This window comes from Schistocerca gregaria, chromosome 7 (assembly GCF_023897955.1).
Source record: "Schistocerca gregaria isolate iqSchGreg1 chromosome 7, iqSchGreg1.2, whole genome shotgun sequence".
Classification (NCBI taxonomy): domain Eukaryota; kingdom Metazoa; phylum Arthropoda; class Insecta; order Orthoptera; family Acrididae; genus Schistocerca; species Schistocerca gregaria.
The window spans coordinates 278,760,895-278,784,043 of NC_064926.1; the positions used below are offsets into that span (position 1 = coordinate 278,760,895).

Sequence of the window (23,149 nt, forward strand, 5' to 3'; positions counted from 1 at the left end):
ATAATGAGAATGTCAACTGCCTAGTAAAAGTGTCTCGTTTGTGATCTGTACAGACGATATTTCCAATACGTTAGTTTAAACCGGCTGGCTATCTTAGGTCTAATTTTACATGTACAATCGAGTAACGTACTTCCACGATAGAAATGACGTGTCAGATTCTTGTCATGCACTTCTTGAGTACAACTGAGTGAAACTAAGGTATTGATTTCGTCAGTGCGACGTTGCTCTCACTTTATTTGTGTCACTGTGCTTCTGTAGTGTCTGATCGTTTGATTTCGAAGTCTGATCGTTTCTGAAGGTTGGCGCAGTACTATCCCACATGTGTACATGGGATGATGCATGAGATTATAACTGACATCAAAGATTCAGCAACACGTTTTGCAATACAAGGTATAAAATCCAACATTAATAACAAAGATGCTTTCATAAACTTTATTAATTTTGAGTTCCAAACACAAACTGATAACATTACATTTTATTTCCAAAAGCGGGAAAAGGTGGAGGGCCTTGAAGATATAGCAGCTGATCAGACGGACTTTTCTTTTTGGAAATCTTAGGGAACGCCTGCCTTGGGGGAGGGCCAGTGAGAAGCGCACCCTGTAGGGCTGATGGTGCAACATCAGCTACATGAGGCAATAAAGATAATTCAGTATTGGTGACACAATCTTGGTAGATGGTGGGATTCAGTACTTGAATACTGCCAGCTGTGTTGAAGTTGCCCGAGGTGGTGGGGGGCAGTGACTCTGCAGGAATAGAATTGCCAGTGTCCAAGACGGTGGGTAGCATGAGATCATTAGTGGACGTGCAGTAGCCACCATCCAAGAAGGGGGGACATGGTGGCTTAACATCGGCATACACTTCGACGCTGTGCAAGGTGGTGGAGGGCAGCGACTCAGAGGCATTAGAGTCGCATCTGCCAGCGTTGCTGGGAGGCAGCGGCTCACTAGTGGATGTGGCATCGCGAACATCCAAGATGGTGGGATGCGGAGGTCCATCATTGGCAAGCTTGTTGCCATTGCCAAGTGTCGTGGGGGGCTGCAGTTGAGCAGTAATAATATCGTCACTGTGCAAGACAGTGGGGATCAGCAGTTCATTAGTGGATGTGCTGTCACTGCCTTCAAAGACAGTGGGGTGAGACGGTTCATAGTCAGCAGTGTTGTCTCCATTGCAAAAGAAGGTGGGGGGCTGCAACGCAGCAGCATTACTTTCTCCACTAGGCGAGGTGGTGGGGGCCAGTGGGTCATCAGCAACACTAACATCGCCACTGCCCAAGTTGGTGGTGGGCAGCAGTTCGTCAGTAGTTGTGGTCTCGCCGCCTGAGGTGGTGGGAGGCGGCGGTAGCGGCGGTGAAGGCGGGCGTGGCAGCGTCGGTGGCAGCGGCTGCTGCTCGGCAGGGGTAGTGTAGCCACTGCACACGGTGTCGGAGACATCCCAAGCCTGGAATTAGAAGGATATTCTGTATTAGGATTGATTTTCTTGTATGTAGTAGTGGTTCAGAATACGTGCTTGTAGTACCTGTTTTTGTATATTCACTGACAAGAGAAAAAGTGAAACACGAAAATATAATCATTGGTGATCAATTTGGGTTACAACAGCTGTATGTGGGCGAGAATTAACAATTTATGAAACAAAGCCTTGAATGCAGTACATGAATTCCAGCACAAAACGTCAGATCAACAGACTGAGGTACAAATTTGCGGTCAGGGTGAGTGGGATAACCGTGACAGTGCTCCAACTGTGATATGAAATTGCACCTCAGACGGTAGTCCAGGTCGTGCTCTAATGAATCAAACACACAGACAGACTGCTTGCAGGACCTCAACTGGCTCTTCCTTCTAACGAACTCACTACCAAGGTGGAGGCAAAACCAGCTTTCGTCATGAAACTCTACAGTATTCCACCGTGCCATACGATGAGCTTTCCCCTAACTCCACTGCAGTAGTATATAAATGTGTTTAAGGGTTAGTGGAATGCACGCTACAGGTTGTCTGCCTCGGCGATATCCTTGAAGTAAACGATATTGTTGCTCATATTGGTGCTGCTGAGTCAGTAGCACATGTGGGAGCCATACGCCGCACACGATGCTCTTCCCACTCAGTCGTGTCACTTGCCCAGTCGAGGCCTGGCCTTCTTGCGACCGTACGTTTTCGTGACAATCTCTACCAGCAAACAAGTACAGTAGCTACATTCTTTCCAAATATCTCTGAAATATTCCAGAAGGAACATCCAGCTTCTCCTAGCTTTATCAAATGGAGCTATTCTAACTAAGTGAAGTGTTGATAATGGCCTTCTTTACTGTCGCCTACTAACCATGTCTCGTCTCAAAAATAATTAACTTTCACGACCGTTACAGCCTGCATTCAAAGGAAACGTGATTGAAAACTCATAGTGGTGCTTCTAGCGCCACTCTCAGGGGACGGGTGCGAAATTGAAACAGTCATCTTGTTTCAGATGTAGGAAGAAGGCTACCAACTTTCGTTTATGTCATCTAACTGATCGTTAGTGCTGCAGGTTTTTTGTCAGTGTATCCCGGTGAAGCTACGTTAATCAGGTCGTATGGGGTGCTCACCAATTTACTATATTAAGGTGTACGTGAAATTATACATTTGAATTTGTGTAGTTAAATGGGTTACTTCAAAACGAGGTAACCACAGTCGAAATGATACAAAAGCAAACTACTGTAGTCAATGAGAGCCGCTAGTCTTTTCTGTCGATTAACATGGTTGCAACTTTTTGCGCCACTCCAGAAGACGAATCAGTAACGTTTTAGGGTTGCATAGAATAATTGGATGATTTGAGTTGCTACATATAGTTTGTCATAGTCAGTTGTGGCACCTCCTTTGCAGCTCTTACGGCAGAAGACTTCAGGCAAAAGAACAAAACCTTATTCTGAAAACGACTTTGTCAAAGAGGGCGGAGGAGCGGACTGACGTTCAGGGCATACTCTTGCCCTTGGGCCGGAAAGCTGCCCATGAAGGTGGAACATAAGCAATGATCAACGGCTTGAGGGTGCAGAAGACAATGGAGACCGCTGCATTATAGACGCATTATGTGTATCCACAGGGTCTGCGGACTGTGAATTGAAAAATTGTCATGATGCTCTTCCCACTGGCAAAAGACACCGGAGACTGCGAATATGGAGGTGATCGTGAGAAAAATATTAAGTCACGAACGAAAGGATAATGTTCTGAAACCCGGATGTGATTATGTCCGAAATCTAAACATGGTAGAGAAGCTATAAATTCTGAAACTGGAAATACAAATGCCTAATCTAGATATAGTGGGAGTCAATGAAGTAAACGGAAGTAAGACAACAATTTATAGTCAGTTTGTACAGGAACTGAAAATATTGTGATTTAATCGCAGAGGTGCTGAAAAATTGTTCCAGTGACACACCAGAGAAATATATGGTAAACCTTTTATCTTTGAGAGACATAGGAACAATTTCGCCCTTCGTTTTTTATTTCTTGTATGAACGACTACTTTTTGTTCTGATGGGCTGGTGGGATGTCGTACTGTCTAATTACTAGTGTGTGTGTGTGTGTGTGTGTGGTAAATGAATGAGTTAAAAGACGCAAGATGTGTTTTATATTATTTTCATCGCACAACAAGCCTTATTCCCATGCCTATGGAGTATTTATGTTAAGCAGAGGAGGCGAGTTTTAGATGGAACCGAAGATCTTCAAAACGGCGCTGCTCAACAATAGAGGTACGTGATTGTGCTCTCTACTTTCCTTTCGTGGCCGCTAATATTACTTCCGATTCGTTTTGCCGAGACATTCAGAACCTGCAATCTTCTTTTTCTTATAAAAATACTAGTCCGATGCAAAAGAAATACCCTTAGATTTAAATAATTGCCATTCTTTTATCCAGGCCACGGGGAATGATAGAACGTACGTGCCTCTACTCTGAATGTACGTTCGCAATCTCCGAGTGTGTTACGACGAAATTATTTCACAATGAAAATTTCTCATCAGACCGCAACCACTCGCACGCGAATGTACGTACCCTCTGAATGTATCTAGTCAGTCACGCGCGTTGTTCAAAAGCTTTACTTTTAATATTCAGTGGATTACATTTCCGAAATTAATTTTTGTTTATGCTGCAAATCGTACTTCACGCGATGTATTTATTACGTAAGTTTCAGGCTCAATTTAATAAAAAAAAAAGATTCCGAATAATAGAAATAAAGAATAACAATCAAACAAATCAAACCTAAATAAACAGAAAGAGGGAACGTTACAAGTTGAATATAGGATAATATCAACAGCAGCAGTGATTGGTATGATGGCAGTAGGATTTGTTGTGAATAGTTGGACAGAGAGTGTATTACCGTGAACAGTTCAGTAACAGGGTTGCTCTCATCAGAATAGACAACAAATAAATAACGATAATAATAGTAGATGTACACATGCAGACGTCGAAAGCTGACAATAAAGAGATGAAGTGTATGATATAGTGAACGGGTATTTCAATAAGTATAAGAGAATGAAACACTGTTGGTAATGGGGGACTGGAATGCGGTTGTAGGGGAACGAGTTCTACAAGTAAATATCAGCCAATAAATCATTCTCCAAACTCAATATTTAACGTCGGTTATTGTCTACCATCGATGCGCAGACGTGAGCGTTGAAATAGAAATTAGCATTGAAGCTTTGCCATCATCGTGCATCCCTAATCGGAACATTTTCTTATGATATGAGTTGACTTTGTGAAGAATTGTGCCATCTGTGCCTTTACAGTAAGGCGATTCGCCGAATGCAACGACAGCTTCTTTTTCCGCATGAATGATTTTAGTAATGTGAATCACTACGGTTAGTGCTTGTTGTAAAGGATCACCATCCTAAATTCGGAAAGTTTATTTCGTACACACTCATTTCCTTTGACAGGTATGAACGTTGCTCTAACTGCGACTGTAGATTGAAGATTCGTCTCGCGAGGTCCTATAGGGTGTAGTGCCTGTTTACGTCGTCAGCGACAGAGTGACCGACTGTAATGAGTGTGAGACCAAATGTAGTTATCAGCCCTAAACGTGGGTATCGTAGCAGCTAGTCACGAAAAGTGAGCAAATGCTCAGCGTCCAGTAAGCGAGATCCTAGCAGTAGCTGGTCTGCACCGTCTATAGCTGGCGCATTGTCCTTTCTACATCTGTACCAGGACAGGTCTCATTACTTCTGTCGGCTATGTCAGTCGTTCATTTATCCTTTAAGCAGTCGTACTCGGCATATGCTGACGCAAGGCAGAACACGTAGGCCTTTGAGAAAGTCACTGACTCATCTATGAAGGAGAATCAACTGTCAGAAACCAAAGTGAAAATTCGTATTAATTATTTACTGCCAATATACTGTAATGTAAGCGTAGTGTGAATGGTGTGAGCGATGTGGCTCCTTTGAAAAATCGGATGCTTGTTTAACTGCTTTCTGGCGTTTATCCCGCGCTAGCAGAATCGTCTTGTTGATACATCTGACTCCATTCGAGTCTGTCAGGTGCTTCTATGTATGTGGAATTGATGAATTCCGTATCTTTATTGATACGGTCCAGCCATCGTGTCTTTGATCTGCCACGAGGTCGTCGGCCATTTGTGCCCAGGTGCATAGCTATTCTCTACTCTGAGTCTGTTTTAATACGCATGACGTGTCCATATCATCTTAACCTGCTTTCCCGTACTTTGTCTAAGATGGGTGCAAGCACAAGATGTCGACTGAAAACCCTTGGTCTTCATAAAACATAATAAGGCTGATGCTTTTCTTCTTCTATTCGCATGATATTTATTCGCATACCTACTAAATAATTATCAAAGGCATTTAGCTCCAACAACCGGAGATAATCTCGTATAATAATAGAGAATGAAAGTGTGTAGCATCCGTAGATTTACTCCGTAATCAGGTCATTGCAGTGAAAGGGTAAAATATCTCGAAATGCACTTTGAGACAGTTTCCTTTAGTGTCCGACTAATGTGCAGCTGGTCCTGGAAGGAGGTTCGAGTCCTCCCTCGTGCAGGGGTGTGTCTGTATGTGGTGGTTGTTAGGATAATTTAGGTTAAGTAGTGTGTAAGTTTAGGGACTGATGACCTTCGCAGTTAAGTCCCATAAGATTTGACACACATTTGAACATTTTTAGCGCAAATGAAAGGCAGCCCTACCGTATTGCCGACCTACCTCCACCTACAGCATCAACAATTCTCATCTACTGGGTAGTCAATCTTGCAAACACATTTGGCGTGTTGCCTGTTTGAGAGTGCAAAACGAAAGTTGATATTGGCAATACCACGTCGATGGCCACACGCAAATCGTCATTTAAAGATGTATATGAAGTTTTTGGATCAAGCAACTAAGTATGACATAGGGAGAGACATCCTGCCGAGAGTAAGTTTTGTATGCTATTGGTGTGATGCAGGGAGCCACAACTCACCTGCGCCTTCTTGTTCTTCTTCAGCTTCTTGCGCTCGTCGCGGTCAGCGGCACGCCGGCGGATGCAGGGGCACAAACGGCGTAACATCTGCGTCAGAGAAGACCCGTGTCAAGTACTAAACGCCGTAACACTTCTACAATAAACCGTGCCCATTATCTCCACTCAACCATATTAAACGCTCCGTCACGTGAGGTTTACTAGTTTTTGCGTCATGATTGTCCCGAAAGTGAATGAGCGTAGTGAGTTGTTCAAAAGACAAGATCGAAGACTTTGTGGCCGCATATTCATTACGAGGCACGGGGCATGTCCACCGTGCCCGAATGCGTTCTGGGTGAATGGTTAGCGTGATCGAATGGCTTATATTCCACAGTCGTGAATCAGCTCGCCAACCATGATCTGCAAATGTCGACGTCGTATCCAACAGCTCGGCGTCTAATGGACAGCATTTGCGCTTTTCCTTGAACTTCTGATGATTTATTTTTGACGAGGACAACGAGTGATCGGAAGCTACCGAAATAAAGACTGAGGTACTGAATAATATTATACTTATATGTTTCACTGAAAATGACAACTGTGATACCTCGTTAGTTCACTTAATTCCCAAGAGTACAGGTAGCGCACCATTGACTGATACCCTGTTTCTTTATTTCTGGAAGTAGTTCATATAAGAGTCGAACATTCATAGAGTACTAGAAGTATCGGAAGTAGCGTAATAGGCCTGAAGAATATAGTTAAAAATTGAATTTAGTACTAATTACAACACATCGTTAAAGTAGGAGTATAGTAAATCCTACATAAAGATTCTAGAAGTACTGAAGGAATATTATCTATTCGTTTTTCAATCTTTAGATACGATTTTTCAATAGCTTGGTTACCCTCTGACACTGTTAATCAACCCTCTATGTCTTCCAAAACGACTCCCATTTCTTCTTATATCACTTCTGTAAACAGCTCCTTCCCAGTATGACACATACAACGAAAGCTTTCCACTTATCGAGCTTTCTCCTGGGTTCAACGGTGGAATTCCGTATGTGCTCAAAATGTTGAGGCCATTTCTCTTGCCTCTGAATTGTGTACACGCTGAACCCGACATTCTGAAGACCATTTCCTTTCCGATGTCTTCGCAATATTCCCGCACCTGATCGCTTTAGATTACTTGAAATCCTATTCATTTCATTGATAAGTCAATTACATAGCTATGGTTTTTTTTTTGAAGATTTCTGTACCTCTTTCAGTTACTTCATGTTTGGGTTCACAGCTATAAAGTAACTTCTAAATGATGAAACCTCTTTAAAACACCGTAGGCTGTCAGTTTTATCATGCAAAGTGAATTGATGAACCACGTATATGTTTCGCATTACTAGCCAGTTTCAGCCCTTGGCCGTTTTCAAATGTGTAGCGTTCGTTATGTGGGTGTGTGTGTGTCACATTTCAAAATGTGGTGAGTGAGGGTGGGAGGGAGAGTCCACTCTCACAGTCTCGCTCACATTCCGCTACAGAGTGAAATTTTGGTCTGAGAAGTGTAGTAAAATCATTTATATTGCAAAGTCAATAAAATACACTTCACCACAGATGCAGAACTGGATGTTTATGAATTTTACGACACAGGCGCCCGCATTGACTGAAGACGATTTTCATCGAGATTCCGTTTATCTTATGCAGAGTGGCAGTTTGGCCTCATTCTAATCAATATGTGTATCATGCTCGTTGAGAATTCCGATGTGTTGCCTCTAACGTTCCTGGTGCACGCTACGTGTCGTGTCGTACAACTCAGCACCGATGTAAATGAAATTATGTCTGTGTAATTACTTTACACCATAGTTAAGTTACGGAAATGTTACAGATTCATTTTATACACTCTACAGTAGTCTCCCATTAACTGACATACTACGCTTGAACTAACAAGATTCGAAACTCTATGTTGCGAACTTCCCACGGAGTTCCATTATATGCCTGCTGCCTCTATTATCACACAGTTTCATATCTGAGCCCTCAGAGTCTAAACTAATAACTATCAGCATCATCAGACAATGGCACGAAAAGTAGTTGATAATTAAGTTAGTCTTCAATGGAAAAAATTAAATAAGTTCCAGAATGGCTCACAAGGTTAACGTTAAATTCCTCAGAATGATGCTACCCAACAGCATACGTTGCCTCCAGCCACTGATTATTGCTCATTTCTTCGTTAGTCACCACTGTTTAGCAGTCAGTAGTGTGAGAAAGGACACACCACTGCTGATATTTTTAAACGTGACACACACATCACCAATCAGATTTATGTTAGATAATGACAAAGAGCTGAAACTGGTAGGTAATGTGTATTATATACATGTTAGAATAAAGGAAATTCACACGATGAAACTGTCACGCTACGGTTGTAAATAATTTCCTCTTTTTTTCGCTCCTGAAAATTGTCTCTTATGTTAACCATTGTTCCTTCCCACTTACCTAGGTTCCACTTATGTTTGTTCTGTGTACCTTCCTTTATCGTCCTTTTAAGAGGTGTCCATTCCTCTTAAAGTGAACAGCCTACTGTGGTATTCACTACCATAGCATCTACAGCCTTAGCTTACATCTTCCCCTACCTCAGAATTCGAGTATTTCGCTTTAAACTTTTGCTTATTCTTCATCATTGCTAAATTGTGATCTCATTCTAAATGCTTTTGTGTATGTCTCAAATCCCAGTATCTGACTTCGAAGTATCTGTGTCAGTAAGTTGTAATCTATTTGTTGACGTCTTATACATTCGAGCCTGTTTCAAGTAGATCTCTTCCTGTTGTGATTCTGTAATTGTGCATAGCATTTACAAACAAAAATTTATTTCACATCTCATGGTGTCTTTCTTTATCCTCTCTTTCCAATAACGACACCATATTCTCCCATAACTTTTTTTAAAAATCTTATGGGACTTAACTGCTAACGCCATCAGTCCCTAAGCTTACACACTACCTAACCTAAATTATCCTCAGGACAAACGCACACACCCATGCCCGAGTGAGGGCTCGAACCTCCGCTGGGATCAGACGCACAGTCCATGACTGTAGCGCCTGAGACCGCTCGGCTAATCCCGCGCGGCCTCCCATATCTCTGTAGTTCCTTTCTGCACCACAGTGTTCCAATTCCCATGGTTATTAGCTTTAGATCCTGCTTTCAATTTCGTCATACTCTGTATTCATTTTTACAACTTCTGCTCGTCACTCAACATGTATACCTGAGATACATTCGTTGGTGATGGTTCCCTGTAGATTCTGTTGAGATTATCCATGTCACTGAACAGTTCATAGTACTTCGACTTTGTGTCCTACCTTCCTACTCGAAATGAGTCCCACCCTCGTCACATATTTTCTGGTACTGTTAATACTATTCTTCATTAGTCAGAACAGAAATCCTGGAGTTCTTTAAATTTCACTTCATCTACACAACTATATCTACATTGAGCCTTTACAATTACCTTCTTCAGATCTTTTAGTGTCATATCCGAAGTCCTAGATTATAACGGCATTGTGGTAAGTTCAATCATTTTCTCATGGTCACCTGCTCTTGGTAAGGTCCATTCCCGCATATACAAATGATAGGCTATATCTGACTCTCTTGCCAATGGAGAGACAAATCAAGACACTTTCTCAGTTAGAGGGCACATTTCATGTGTACACGTGTTGTGTGTTGTTAATACTATGTTTTGCACTGCATTTTGCTCATTCATACCGTTGACCACACCAAGATTCAGAGGTTGCACAAAACCTCTGGCCACATCTTCATTATAATTTACAATCCTGTTGAAAAGTACTCGGTGCCAATGAGGATGATCTATAGATAAAGTGTATGCATTAGCTGGGGTCTAGCCCGGCACCTAGAGCTTTTTGATCCTTAGTGCAAGACGCTACCGCTTTTTTTTGTCCTACAAATCACTTATTTAAGGCAATCAATTAAAAATAAAACAAAAAAGGCCATTTCAATAAAAACAAAATGGTTAAATCAGAAAAACGTATATGAAGGGATATGGCCTTAATTTTAACGAGCACTCACCTTTTTTTCCTCCGTCGCTTCTATATCTTGGAACATTTAAATCCAAACAAGAGTGGTCATAAAAGGGTGGGGGGGATTTAGACTCATTCAACTCCTTGTCGATGAAAAACGAGATACAGTATATAGGAAAAAAGCTCTGGATAACGTGGCATCCTGAGACACGTCCAATGGGCTGTAGCCATATATTGATAAAAGGCAATCGGATCTGCGTGATATCTATTCCCCATCACGTAGTGGACATAATGTCCAACAAGCCACAGGATGTCATTGTTCTTCGACCGGGAAAGGAAGGTTGAATCGGGACACACTAGAATCTCCCCCAGGACAGCCGCCTCCGACGTCCTGAAGAGGAAAGCTAGTTGTCGGCGAAGCCGAAGGAGATCAATCGATGATATAATGTATCAGTTTCATGGAACGAGTGCTACCATTCGTCACACTGAGGCCAATACGAAAAAGTCGCACGTTGGTAAGTACAATATCATGAACAACTTGGTACCACAAGGACAACACTTCCATCGTGAAAATCTGGAGGCTAACGTTAGACCAAACAAACTTCCAATTCGTTTCTGGCGACAGGGCTTCCACAGAGGGAATGCTATGAGGGACTGAGAAGCGGGAAAACAGCATTTTTAGGGAGAGATTCGCCTGGGAAAGGATATTTATTCCTAAATAACTGACTTCAAGAAAAAACTCCTTAACGTACCTTAGTTTACAACTAATCCTTCAAATATCTTCTGGAGGTATTAAACTCGCCGTTCGGATACCGTCATGAAAACGAGCTGGAAGTGACTGGGGAGCACGTAGACATGTTAAAAAGGTGCGACGGATGAATAAGCCAGAATCCTTACCACGAATATCAGCGTGGCCCAAACCTCCCAGGCGACGGGGACGCGCCATGACCCCGTAACGCAAGCGAAATATAGAGTTGGACCAGATGAACCTGACAGTTAAACTTTACAACTTGCGGTACATCATTGCATGAAGTGGAAAGATTTGTGCAGTAAAATAAGCCTTACCTAACACATTCGTTTCCATGGCCCGGACCTTATGAAGAAGTGAGAGAGAGAGACGCTTGTTTTCAATGACTGCTTCCTGAATCTTATCCGTGACAGACTTCAAGTTTTCGTAGCCATCTTTAGCGGACAACTGTCAATTATAACACCTAACGATGGATAGCGGGTGATCTTAAAAGCCCACTGAATTTCAACAGCGTCAAATCCTCGCAAACTGAGTAAGTGACATTTCTGGTCATTAACCCGCGCTCCAGCAAGACAAAAAAAAGTATCCGAAACTTCCGTCAGCCGTGGTGTATCATCAGGGGTACGGAGAAGAACCATAACGTCATCAGCATATGCACGAACGGTAAACCTTTCTCCCAACAGCGACCAGCCACCTACATGAGCAGTTATAGTTCGCTTAAGGATTCCAGAAGCAGAACGTAGAGCGACAAAGATAGTGGACTCCCTTGAAGTATGGGGAAGTAAGACGGCCATTTACGTCAATGGACGCCCGAATACCAGTAATCAGTCAGCTAAAGAACCGTCGCGTAGCATCGTTAAAACCAACAATCGTCTATACTCGCATGAGAAAACCATGATTAACGCGGTCGAACGCATGGTAAAAATCAATGAAAAGCCAAGCGCATGCCACGGGAATGGTGGAGGCAATCTAAATTAGATCACGACATTCAGCAACGGGATTCAGGAGGGTACGACCCAGGAAGACAACTAACATTTCTCGCAATGATGGCAACCAACAACACCGATAGTCTGCTATTTACCATTTACCTTAAATCATAGTTGAAGAGGGTTATCGGGCGGACCTGGTCCATACGCAAACGTCCCGACTTCTTGGGGATCAGGACAATTTTAGCAACCCTAAAGCTGGGCGGGATAAGGCCTCCGTGGAATACTTCATTCACCATAGAAGTTATCCTATTTCCTATCAGGGGCCAACATCGAGTATCAAATTCTCATGGAAGGTCATCGAAGTCAGGCGATTTGTGGTAGGGAGAACGATCCAGAATATCAAATATGTCATCGTGATGGAATACAGAGATAAACTCTTCCTGAAGAGCTGGCGTTACAACACTAAGAAGGAGGGAGGTAAAATCAACAGACGCTAGACTGTCTGAATACACTTCAGTGTAAAGGTCAGAAGAGTAATGGTAAAGTTCACGCATGATAACAGATTGGGAGGACCACTCACGGCCATCTAGAGAATGAATGGTAGTAAGACACGTCCTTTGAGATCGTTTGTGACGCCGAAGAAGATTGCGATTGAAGAAGGCTGGGAGCGCAAGCCCATACCATCAATGTGCCTACGTTTGAGATGTAGAAGTTTTGCCTTCACACGGTGGACGTCTAAGACTCTTAAGGGGCATCACGAGCCTTATCGTAAAGATGGCACAGGACAGCGTTATAAAATTCCCTAGTTCGCCTTATTTCAGCCGATTTTTTAGCGCTAAAACGCCTGAGTGTTATTTCGAATCTGAGGTTTAGCGAAAGTGACCCACCATTCTACAATTGAGGGATAACGCGCCTGGGACTGGAATGTCAGCCGCCGTATGTTTGCGATGATGCCTTCCAGAGAGGGGCCCGTGAGATGTAGTGTTTAGCTTCCATAAAGGGCGCATAAGATGGACCCGCTGTGGGACGTGGTTAAAAGTAATTGAAACAGCACAGTGATCAGTGAAACTGGCAGGAATTACATCAATCGATAGAAACTGACTACATATAGGGGGGGATATATAAAAGCGGTCCAATCGGCTACTTGAAGTAGATGTAAAAAACGTAAACAGCACCAATGTAGGATATCTGAATGCCCAAGCATCTTGGAGATGCAAAAACGTCACCGTACCATTAAGCTCACGACAATATGTATAATTAAGGTCTGATCTACACGACGTAAGACGCAGTTAAAATCGCCCCCATCCCACCCCCAACAAAACCTTTTTTCGAGTTCCGTCGAAGTAAATAAACAACTTCTTACTCATAAAACAGCGCGCGGTCGAATGAACGACCAGATCCAGACGGAGCGTAAAGAAAAAAAAAAGTATAGCCTGCACCCCGACCATCATCTAGCATTTCGAAGTCCGTCAGTGGGACTCCATCTCGATAAAGCAAAGCCGTACCGGTAGAATTTGCAGGCGGAATATTGAAAAACGTAGAGTATCCAGGAAGACAAAACACATCATATAACACCTCTTGTAAACACAAGATATTAGCTTGTGAATCGTAAATAAACTGGCGTAATGCAGCAAGCCGTAATTGGGAACAATTCCTAGTAATACTGAGGGTGAGAAATGTAAATGGCTGCATCCACTATCACATGTAAGGTCAATGAAACAACACTATGGAAAATACAGTCATCACGTAATTCTCTCCTCAACGTCCGGAGGTGGTGGAAAGAACATATAGTTCTAATAATCCCCACCGGGAGCCGGGGAATCCTCGCATTTCTTTCTACGACCCTCAGCACGTGCAGGTAGAAAACGCTGTTTCACACCACTCCGTGAGAACATTCACTCTTGATGTGGATGTGTTGGAGACGCGTCAAGCTCCGATTTAATAGAGGAGCCATCTCCACTGTATTCATCGTCATCGGAAATCGGAGAACACAACTCTGAACGACTTACAAGAACATAAGGTACAGAAGAGACAGATAATGCAGTGCCGGTGTCGAATTTCATCATCTGATCATGAGGATGAGAACCCGTAGAATCCCGGTGCCCCACGATCTCAGCATGTAGGAGGGGTAGTATTTAACTTGGAACACTATAAAGACTGACCAGCAGGCACCGTCTCTGCGGGAACATTGCCTGTTTATCCTGTTTTCGTTTCTACACACAAATCACGGTCGCCAGCCGTTTATAAATACTATGAGGTGAAAAACGTCACGCCCTTCTAATATCGTGTGGCAATTACTTGTGCCCGGCATAGTGCATAAAATCGATGTGGCATGTCCTCAACAAGTCTTCGGAAGTCCCATGCAGAAATATTCAACCTTGGGTGCCTCTATAGCAGTCCAGAACTGCGACAGTGTTGCCGGTATAGGATTCTATTCACGAAGTGGCTTCTCGATTACGTCCCATAAAAGTTCGATTCACGTCGCGCAATGTGGGTGAGCAAATTATTCACTCGAAATGTCCAGAATGTTCTTCATACTAACTGTAAACAAATGTGACGACAATTCTATCGTTGTTTGTGGATTTGAAACTCATGAATCGGTGAAAATGGTTTCCACGTGTCCGAACATTCCAGCCAATGGTCTGTTCAATTGGACCAGAGGTCCCAGTCCATTAGATGTGAACACAGCCCACACCATTATGGAGTCGTCTCGTATGAAAAACAGCCCACAGTTTCTCTAATTATTTTTATCCTAAGCCTTGACCATGGTTTCTCCTATAATAATATAGCCTTCTTCAGAGGTCCTAAGGTGATCAAAACAATATCTAGACCAGTAATATAATCTACACATAAACTTATAAATTACTTATGTGATAACAAATTGCTTACATGAGCTTTTAAAAATGAGAAGTGTCTTTATGCAGCGGATTCGTCAAGATCAATAAAATAAAATAGCTTCAACAGACATAAGCCTATTTCGATCATAAGTAAAACTGCATGTAGCACCCTATGTCCTCCGCCACAACATTTGTTATACTAGGCGCACGGTCGTCAAATGCGCTACATCCTGCGCGCCATAGGTGGCGCTCCCCACATTCAGCTACATCGGACCGTTTATCAGGAAAGCACTTATATATACGATAAAAGTTTAATAAAAAGCCTACATCGGCAACTGAAGGACCATATACTTCCGAATACGATTGTCCAACAGTGAAAATGATGTTGCATACAATCATTAAAGTGGTCAAACATTAACATTATGGAATCATCACAGATTGAACAGCGCCTTGTAGGTGCCTTGGGACCATGGTTCATAGCGTCTGTACCACACTCGAAACCTAGCATCAGCTATCAGACTATGCTGATATAATAGCTCCATATTTAACAATTATATACAACCGTTCGCTCACAGTCAGCACGGTTTCAGAAAATATCGTTCTTGTGGAACACAATTAGCTGTTTATACTCATGAAGTGCTATCGACGGGGGATGTCAAACTGATTCCATATTTTTAGATTTCGAGAAGGCTTCCGACACCGTTTTCACAAGCGTCTTGTAACCAAACTGCGTGCCTATGGAATATCGTCTCAGTTGTGCGACTTGATTCATGATTTCCTGTCATAAAGGTCACAGTTCGTAGTAATAGACGGAAAGTCATCGAGTAAATCAGAAGTAATATAAGGCGGGAAGTGTTATAGGCCCTCTATTGTTCTTGATCTATGTTAACGACATAAGAGACAATCTGGGTAGGCCTCATTGAGTTTTTGCAGTTGATGCTGTGATTTTCTGTCTTGTAAAGTCATCGGATGAGCTAAACAAATTGCAAAATTATTTAGATAAGATGTCCGTGCGGTGCGAAAACTTGCAATTGACCATGAATAAAGAAAAGTGTGAAGTTCTTCGCATGACTACTAATAGAAATCCGCTAAATTTCGATTACGCGATGAGTCACACAACTCTGAAAGCCGTAAATTTAACTAAATACTTAGTGATTACAATTAAAAATAAACTAAATTGGAACGATCATATAAATAGTGTTGTGGGTGGAGAAAACTAAAGACTGCGATTCATTGACAGATACTTTGATTTGCAACAAAATATGGTTCAAATGGCTCTGAGCACTATGGGACTTAACATGTGAGGTCATCAGTCCCCTAGAACTTAGAACTACCTATAGCTAACTAACCTGAGGACATCACACACATCCATGCCCGAGGCAGGATTCGAACCTGCGACTGTAGCGGTCGCGTGGTTCCCGACTGAAGCGCCTAGAACCGCTCGGCCACACAGGCCGGCAAGGTTCAACAGATCCACTAAAGAGACTGCTTACAGCACGCTAGTCCGCCATATTCTGCAGTATTGCTGTGCGGTGCGGGATCCGCTTCAGATGGGACTGGCGGATGACATCGAAAATGTACAAAGAAGTGCAGGTCGTTTTTAACTATCGCGAAGTTGGGGAGATAGTGCCACAGACGTGATACGTAAATTGGAGTGGCAATTATTAAAACAAAGGCGTTTTTTGCGTTCTTTGGTGCGGCGGGGTCTTCTCATGAAATTTCAATCATCAGTTTTCTCTTACGTTCGCGAATACCATTTGTTGGCACCCGGCTACATAGGTAGAAATGATCACGATACAATAAGAGAAATGAGGGCACGCAAAAAAAAAATTATGCTCGCTTTTCCCGCGCTCTGTTCGAGAGGGGTACGGTAATGAGACAGCTGGAAGGTGGTTCATTGAACCCTCTGCCATGTACTTTATTGTGACCAGCAGAGTCATCATACGGATGTAGGTGTAACCCTTATCTACTGAAATTCGGACTCATTTGGCCACGTCACTGTTTCCCAGTAGTCTAGCGTCTAATCGATATGGTCACGAGCCCAGGAGAGGCGATGTAGACGGCGCCTGTTGGCAAAGGCATTCGCGACGGTAGTCTACTGCCATTGTCTATTAACGACAAATTTCGCCATACCATCCTAAAGGATATTTCGTCGTACGTAGCACGTCGATTTCTACGATTATTTGGGCCGTCCGCCGTGGCCTAGAGGTTCTAGGCACTTCAGTCCGGAACCGCGCGACTGCTACGGTCGCAGGTTCGAATCCTGCCTCGGGCATGGATGTATGTGATGTCCCTCGGTTAGGTAGGTTTAAGTGGTTCTAAGTTGTAGGGGACTGATGACCTCAGAAGTTAAGACCCTTAGTGCTCAGAGCCATTTGAGCCATTTTACGGTTATTTTATGCACTGTTGCTTGGCTGTTAGCACTGACTACCTTACACAGACTACGCCACTCTCATTCGTTACGTGAAGACTGTCGACAAGTGTGTTGTCCGCGATGGGAGGTAATTCCCTGAAATTTGGTATTTCTGCACACTTTTGACTCTGAAGAATTCGCAACACTGATTTCTCCAACGATTTCCGAAATTTGATGCTCCATCCACCATTCTGCATTCTAGGTCCGTTGATTCCCATTACGGGTACAAAATTACGTCGGAAATCCTTCCACATGAATCATCTGAGTACAAATGACAGCTCTGTCAACGGGCTGCCGATTTATTCCTAGTGTACGCGATACTGCCACAATCGGTATATGTGCGTATCTCTGTCCCATGACGTTAATCAGCTCAATGTACATTATGCTACCTATTCGTCCCGAAGCGTAAGACAGTGCATCGCATTCCCTATATACTAATACTGGTGTAAATGTAATTATAAATCTACAAATTTTTCCGTCATTAGTAAATAACTGAAAATTTTGTAGATCCGTATTTATCTGCATTATAGCACCCTCCCCTTAACGCATGTTCACCTCTCCCACTGCCGAGAATCTGTATCTTCCGATATTCCCATAGAGCACCACAGTAGGCCTATACAAAGGACTGCGTCTGTTATCGCACACTTTTTATATCTCAGCCTTCATATTATGAAAAATCACTGGCAGTTCAAGTAGACAATGAAATTAAAGACAGTTGATACTTACCTCGGACGGTAAGAGTCTTCACTGGATCAAACAACTGTCAGAAAGCTCCGAACGGCTCTTTACTCGACTGTTGAATTCCTCAGACTGATGCTACGCAACGGTTAACGTCACCTCCAGCCATTTACTATTGTTGAAGTCTTGGTCGTCGCCATTGTTAGCGATGAGTAATGAGCTTCTGCGTCGCCAGACATGAACTATTTATTTATTTCAGGCGTGGTGCATGCGATCGCGATGATAATGGCATTAGTTTTGGGAGCATTTTACTTCGGTACCAAATTCAGTGGTTTCAAATACATTCAGGCTCACTGTGTATCACATATTTCTTTTAGTTTCGATCATCGTTCCATCATGTTTGGCAACTCTGCTTAATACTTCACATGCTGAAACAAGCATTGTAAAACTTCAATTAAAGAAATGAAACAAATTTGACAGAGCATCACTTGCCGAAAATTTGTAGTAACATGTTTAAAATAATGGTGAATGTATTTTACGTATCTCTGTGATGATACTGAGAAGAGACATAGTCTTTGCTACTGTCAGTAACTTTAGTCCTAGAACGTCAAAGAAAAATCACGCTAACACTTATTGAGAGACTTTATGGTGAGATATAAATTGCTTATTATGTAGACTAAAGTTAAAGTAATACACAGAAGAATATTTGAAAAAATGAGAAATACTAGAGAATGAAATAAAGTTTACAATTAATATTCCTAAAAATAGAGCTGGTAATATGAAAAAGTGAATCAGAAACACAACGTATTGTCGGTATGTGGCAGGTTCCTGTGTATCGAAGATATCCTATTCAGTATTTTGAATGTGTTATGCATTATTCTCAGATGTAGCTTCTAGCTGTATATCCGAAATTATTCGAATATATGCCATGCGGGGTAGAGCGATAGTTAAAACCGATCATGGGGGACCTTGCATTTAAATATCCAACTCTGTATTGCTTTCATCGTCTGTCATTCAGATCGCCTTTGACTCCAGAAACGCTTATTAATCTTTAAACGAGAGCTATATTAAATGAATTAAAATGAAAATAAAAGCATAATATTGTCGCGATGAGGATTCTATTTAACTCCGTTAATAAAAAAAATCCAGTGCTGTATCTCTAAAATTATACTATAGCTTCGTACGTCACCAGTATTTTAAATTTATACAAGCTCTGACGTGGGCAAATGAAGAGGAACTACACATTCTGTAGTAGCAGTTTACTACAAATTTGCATCCGTAATTCAGGAAGGGAAAATACAGCGAGAAATCGGATGATCCATTATACGTGCCTATTTCGTCCTAGGAACATAAAGAAAGACAGTGTTGTATTTGACTCTGTATTCTGTAGTAATCTGATGACACGAAGCTTGTCGCTGAAACTAGTTTGAGTTCTAACAATATCGTTTGTTTCCACAAAACTTATAAAATCTACATTTTTATCCGAGGAACTACACTCATAATTGGTTAATACATCTGGGATAAAAAATGAGAAATAAAAAGAACTAGGCTCCATTAAGGAATTACCTGAAAATAACGGAAATCGGTAGCTGCGATATACATGTACAGACAGAAAAATGACTAAAATGTTAGAAATATAGAATAATTTATTCAAGATAAAGTGCTCCAAAAATTGAGCAAGCCAATAACGCGTTGGTCCATCAGTGGCCCTTATGGAAGCAGATATAGGGCTAGATTGACAAGGCTATTGGATGTCCTCTTGAAGGATACTGAACCAAATTATGTCCAATTGGCGTGTTAGATCGCCAAAGTCCCGCGATGGGATGCTACAAACATTCTCAATTTGGGAGAGATCAGCGCTGTTGGCCAAGGTAGAATTTTGCATGCACAAAGGCAAGCAATAGAAACAATCGCCGTGAGCGAACGGGTATTGTCTTTCTGAAAAGTTAACCCAGAATGGCTTCGCATGAAGGGCAACAAAACTGGTAGTAAACTCTCGTCGAATAACGGCTGTGCCGAAGAGCTGCCGCGGATGACAATCATATGAGTCATCCTATTAAAGGAAATCGTACTTCAGACCTCCAGGCCTGGTTTTCAGGCCCTACTGCGGGCTACAGGTTGCTATGTGACATTTACGTGGGTGTCCCATCGCTGTCCGAGGCGTCTCCAGACGTGTCTTCGGCCTGCAATATCATTGACTGGAGTCGAAATGTCTTCCCCTCGGGGGACTCAGCATGCACTTGCTGGGTACGGGATTGGCGAACCCGGGGTCCCCGAGCTGTGGACTGGTGTGCGCCGCCAGACCTCTGACACAGTAAGCTCTGGGTATGCTTCAGCGACCATGGCGCAACGGTGGAACGTTGGGTGTCGCAGGGACCGGGGATCTTGGCTTGATTGCCTGGATCGTGAGGACGATACGTATACCTCTATAAAACATCATTCAATGTTAAGGTGAGCTGCGCGCCGATAAGATGCATAACTGTTGAGGTGGAACAGTTGCTAGCGGGCGACCTCTGAGGAACGTGCCACACCTCAGTTGTATAAGGCTTACCCAGGCATGCGGGGATCTGTCTCGGCTGACGTTTAGTTCCCTAGCTGCTCGTGGGACGCACATGGCAACGACGTATTTCCCTTCAGCAACTTCGCAATCAGTAAAGCGCATGAGGGAGGCTAGTCCTCCAGATAAGCAGATAGAACTGAGTATCAGTGCTCATGGAGTCATAAATGACTATGTTTTCATGGTGATTAAGAGGAAGGAGGGCTCAATTGAAAAAGTGTCTCCTTTCTATATACATAAAGGTTTAGAAACACTCGCAGTTACACTGAAATCTATCAAACGCCTGAGGAATGGTACCCTGTTAGTTGAGACTACTAGGGCAAAGCAAGTGGAGCTGCTTCGAAAGTCAACCAAGTTAGGCGAGTATGATATTACTGTCGAGTTGCACAATTCCCTCTAGTAAAGGCGTTGTCACCTCCCGTGCTTTAATGGATATCGAGGTACAAGAGCTGAAGCAAGAATAGCAACTCAGGGGATTGATGATGTGGGATAATGGACACCTGGGAATAACGGAGTTGTTGAGAAATCTGCGACCATCATTGTGACTTTCAATTCGCCTGTCTTGTCTGAATACGTTATGGCTGGTTTCCTCCGACTTAGGGTAAGGCCTTATATACCTAGCCCTATGAGATATTTCAAATGTCAACTACTTTGCCTTACAACGATGAGCTGTGGGGGTGAACCTACCTGTGGTGTATGTGGCAAGTCAGCCCATGAAGCTGGGACTGACTGCCCATCTCCAGCACTGTGTATCAATTGCTCTGGGAGCCATCCAGTCTGGATCAGAGACTGCCCCATCTTTGCGGAGAAAAGAAAAATTCTGGAGATAAAGGTGATAAAGAAGATACCTTATGTAGAAGCCGAAAAAGAGTATAAGGTCGTAGACCATGTCCAGCGTAGCAGTATCCACCACCAATACCTGTACCTGCGTTTGTACCTGCCAGAGCACAACCAATAAAGAAACAGCTATTCAGGGTGCTCCGACTTAACCAAACGCTATAGCAGAAAAATCTACAGTGAAGACTTCGAAGGCACCCCAGACACCGAGCGATGTCGTTGTGCTGAAGGAACTCATTCACAAGATGTGAACGATGGGGGATATGGTTGCACTATCGGTCGGTGGATGGCATTCACGTATCGTACAACCTTTACGGCGCCTACCATGACCAACAGTTGCGTACGTCGGCCCACTTAATGCCACCCCAAAACATCTACTTTTACATCTATACTCCGCAAGCCACCTGACGGTATGTGGCAGAGGGTACCCTGAGTACCTCTATCGGTTCTCCCTTCTATTCCAGTCCCGCATTGTTCGTGGAAAGAAGGATTATCGGTATGCTTCTGTGTGGGCTCTAATCTCTCTGATTTTATCCACATGGACTCTTCGCGATATATACGTAGGAGGGAGCAATATACTGCTTGACTCTTCGGTGAAGGTATGTTCTCGAAACTTCAACAAAAGTCCGTTCCGAGCTACTGAGCGTCTCTCCTGCAGAGTCTTCCACTGGAGTTTATCTATCATCTCCGTAACGCTTTCGCGATTACTAAATGATCCTGTAACGAAGCGCGCTGCTCTCCGTTGGATCTTCTCTATATCTTCTATCAACCCTATCTGGTACGGATCACACACGGCTGAGCAGTATTTAAGCAGTATGCGACAAGCGTACTGTAACCTACTTCGTTTGTTTTCGGATTGAATTTCCTTAGGATTCTTCCAATGATTCACAGTCTGGTATCTGCTTTACCGATGATCAACTTTACATGATCATTCCATTTTAAATCACTCCTAATGCGTACTCCCAGATAATTTATGGAATTTACTGCTTCCAGTTGCTGACCTGCTATTTTGTAGCTAAATGATAAGTAATCTATCTTTCTGTGTATTCGCAGTACATTACACTTGTCTACATTGAGATTCAATTGCCATTCCCTGCACCATGCGTCAATTCGTTGCAGGTCCTCCAGCATTTCAGTACCATTTTCCATTGTTACAACCTCTCGATACACCACAGCATCATCTGCAAACAGCCTCAGTTAACTTCCGATGTCATCCACCAGGTCATTTATGTATATTGTGAATAGCAACGGTCCTATGACACTTCTCTGTGGCAGACCTGAAATCACTCTTACTTCGGAAGACTTCTCTCCATTGAGAATGACATGACGAATGCCTCACCAATATACTGCCGATATGGTTGCACTATCGGTCGGTGGATGGCATTCACGTATCGTACGGCGCCTACCATGACCAACAGTAGGTTACGTCGGCCGACATAATGCCACCCTGCTGGAATCTGTGTCTCTCCGGCGAGTTTCTGGTAGAAGGCATATGCGACACTCATGGGTGAAGAGAATGTGATACCTATCCTGGGCGGCCCATTCAGCTTGTTGTTGGGCCCATTTGCACCGCGCTGCATGGTGTCGTGGCTGCAAAGAGGGATCTCTCCAGGGACGTTGGGAGTGAAGTTGTCCATCATACAGCCTATGACGCATAGTTTGAGTTGTAAGACGGAGTCCTGTTGCTGCACGAAAAGCATTGTTCAACATGGTGGCGTTGTTTTCAGGGTTCCTCCGAGCCACAAACCGTAGTTAGCTGTCA

At 43.0% G+C, this 23,149-nt stretch overlaps 1 protein-coding gene across 1 annotated transcript in view; it reads right to left on the reverse strand.

The window, feature by feature from the left end:
• Positions 1-468: 468 nt before the first annotated feature.
• Positions 469-23,149, reverse strand: part of LOC126282370 (uncharacterized) — a 38,553-nt gene continuing 15,872 nt past the window's right edge. The window contains exons 3-4 of the mRNA XM_049982029.1: positions 6,412-6,498; positions 469-1,035 (exon numbers count right to left, since the gene is read on the reverse strand). Of these exons, the coding sequence (XP_049837986.1) occupies positions 469-1,035; positions 6,412-6,498 (654 nt within the window). The remainder of the gene's footprint in view (positions 1,036-6,411; positions 6,499-23,149) is intronic.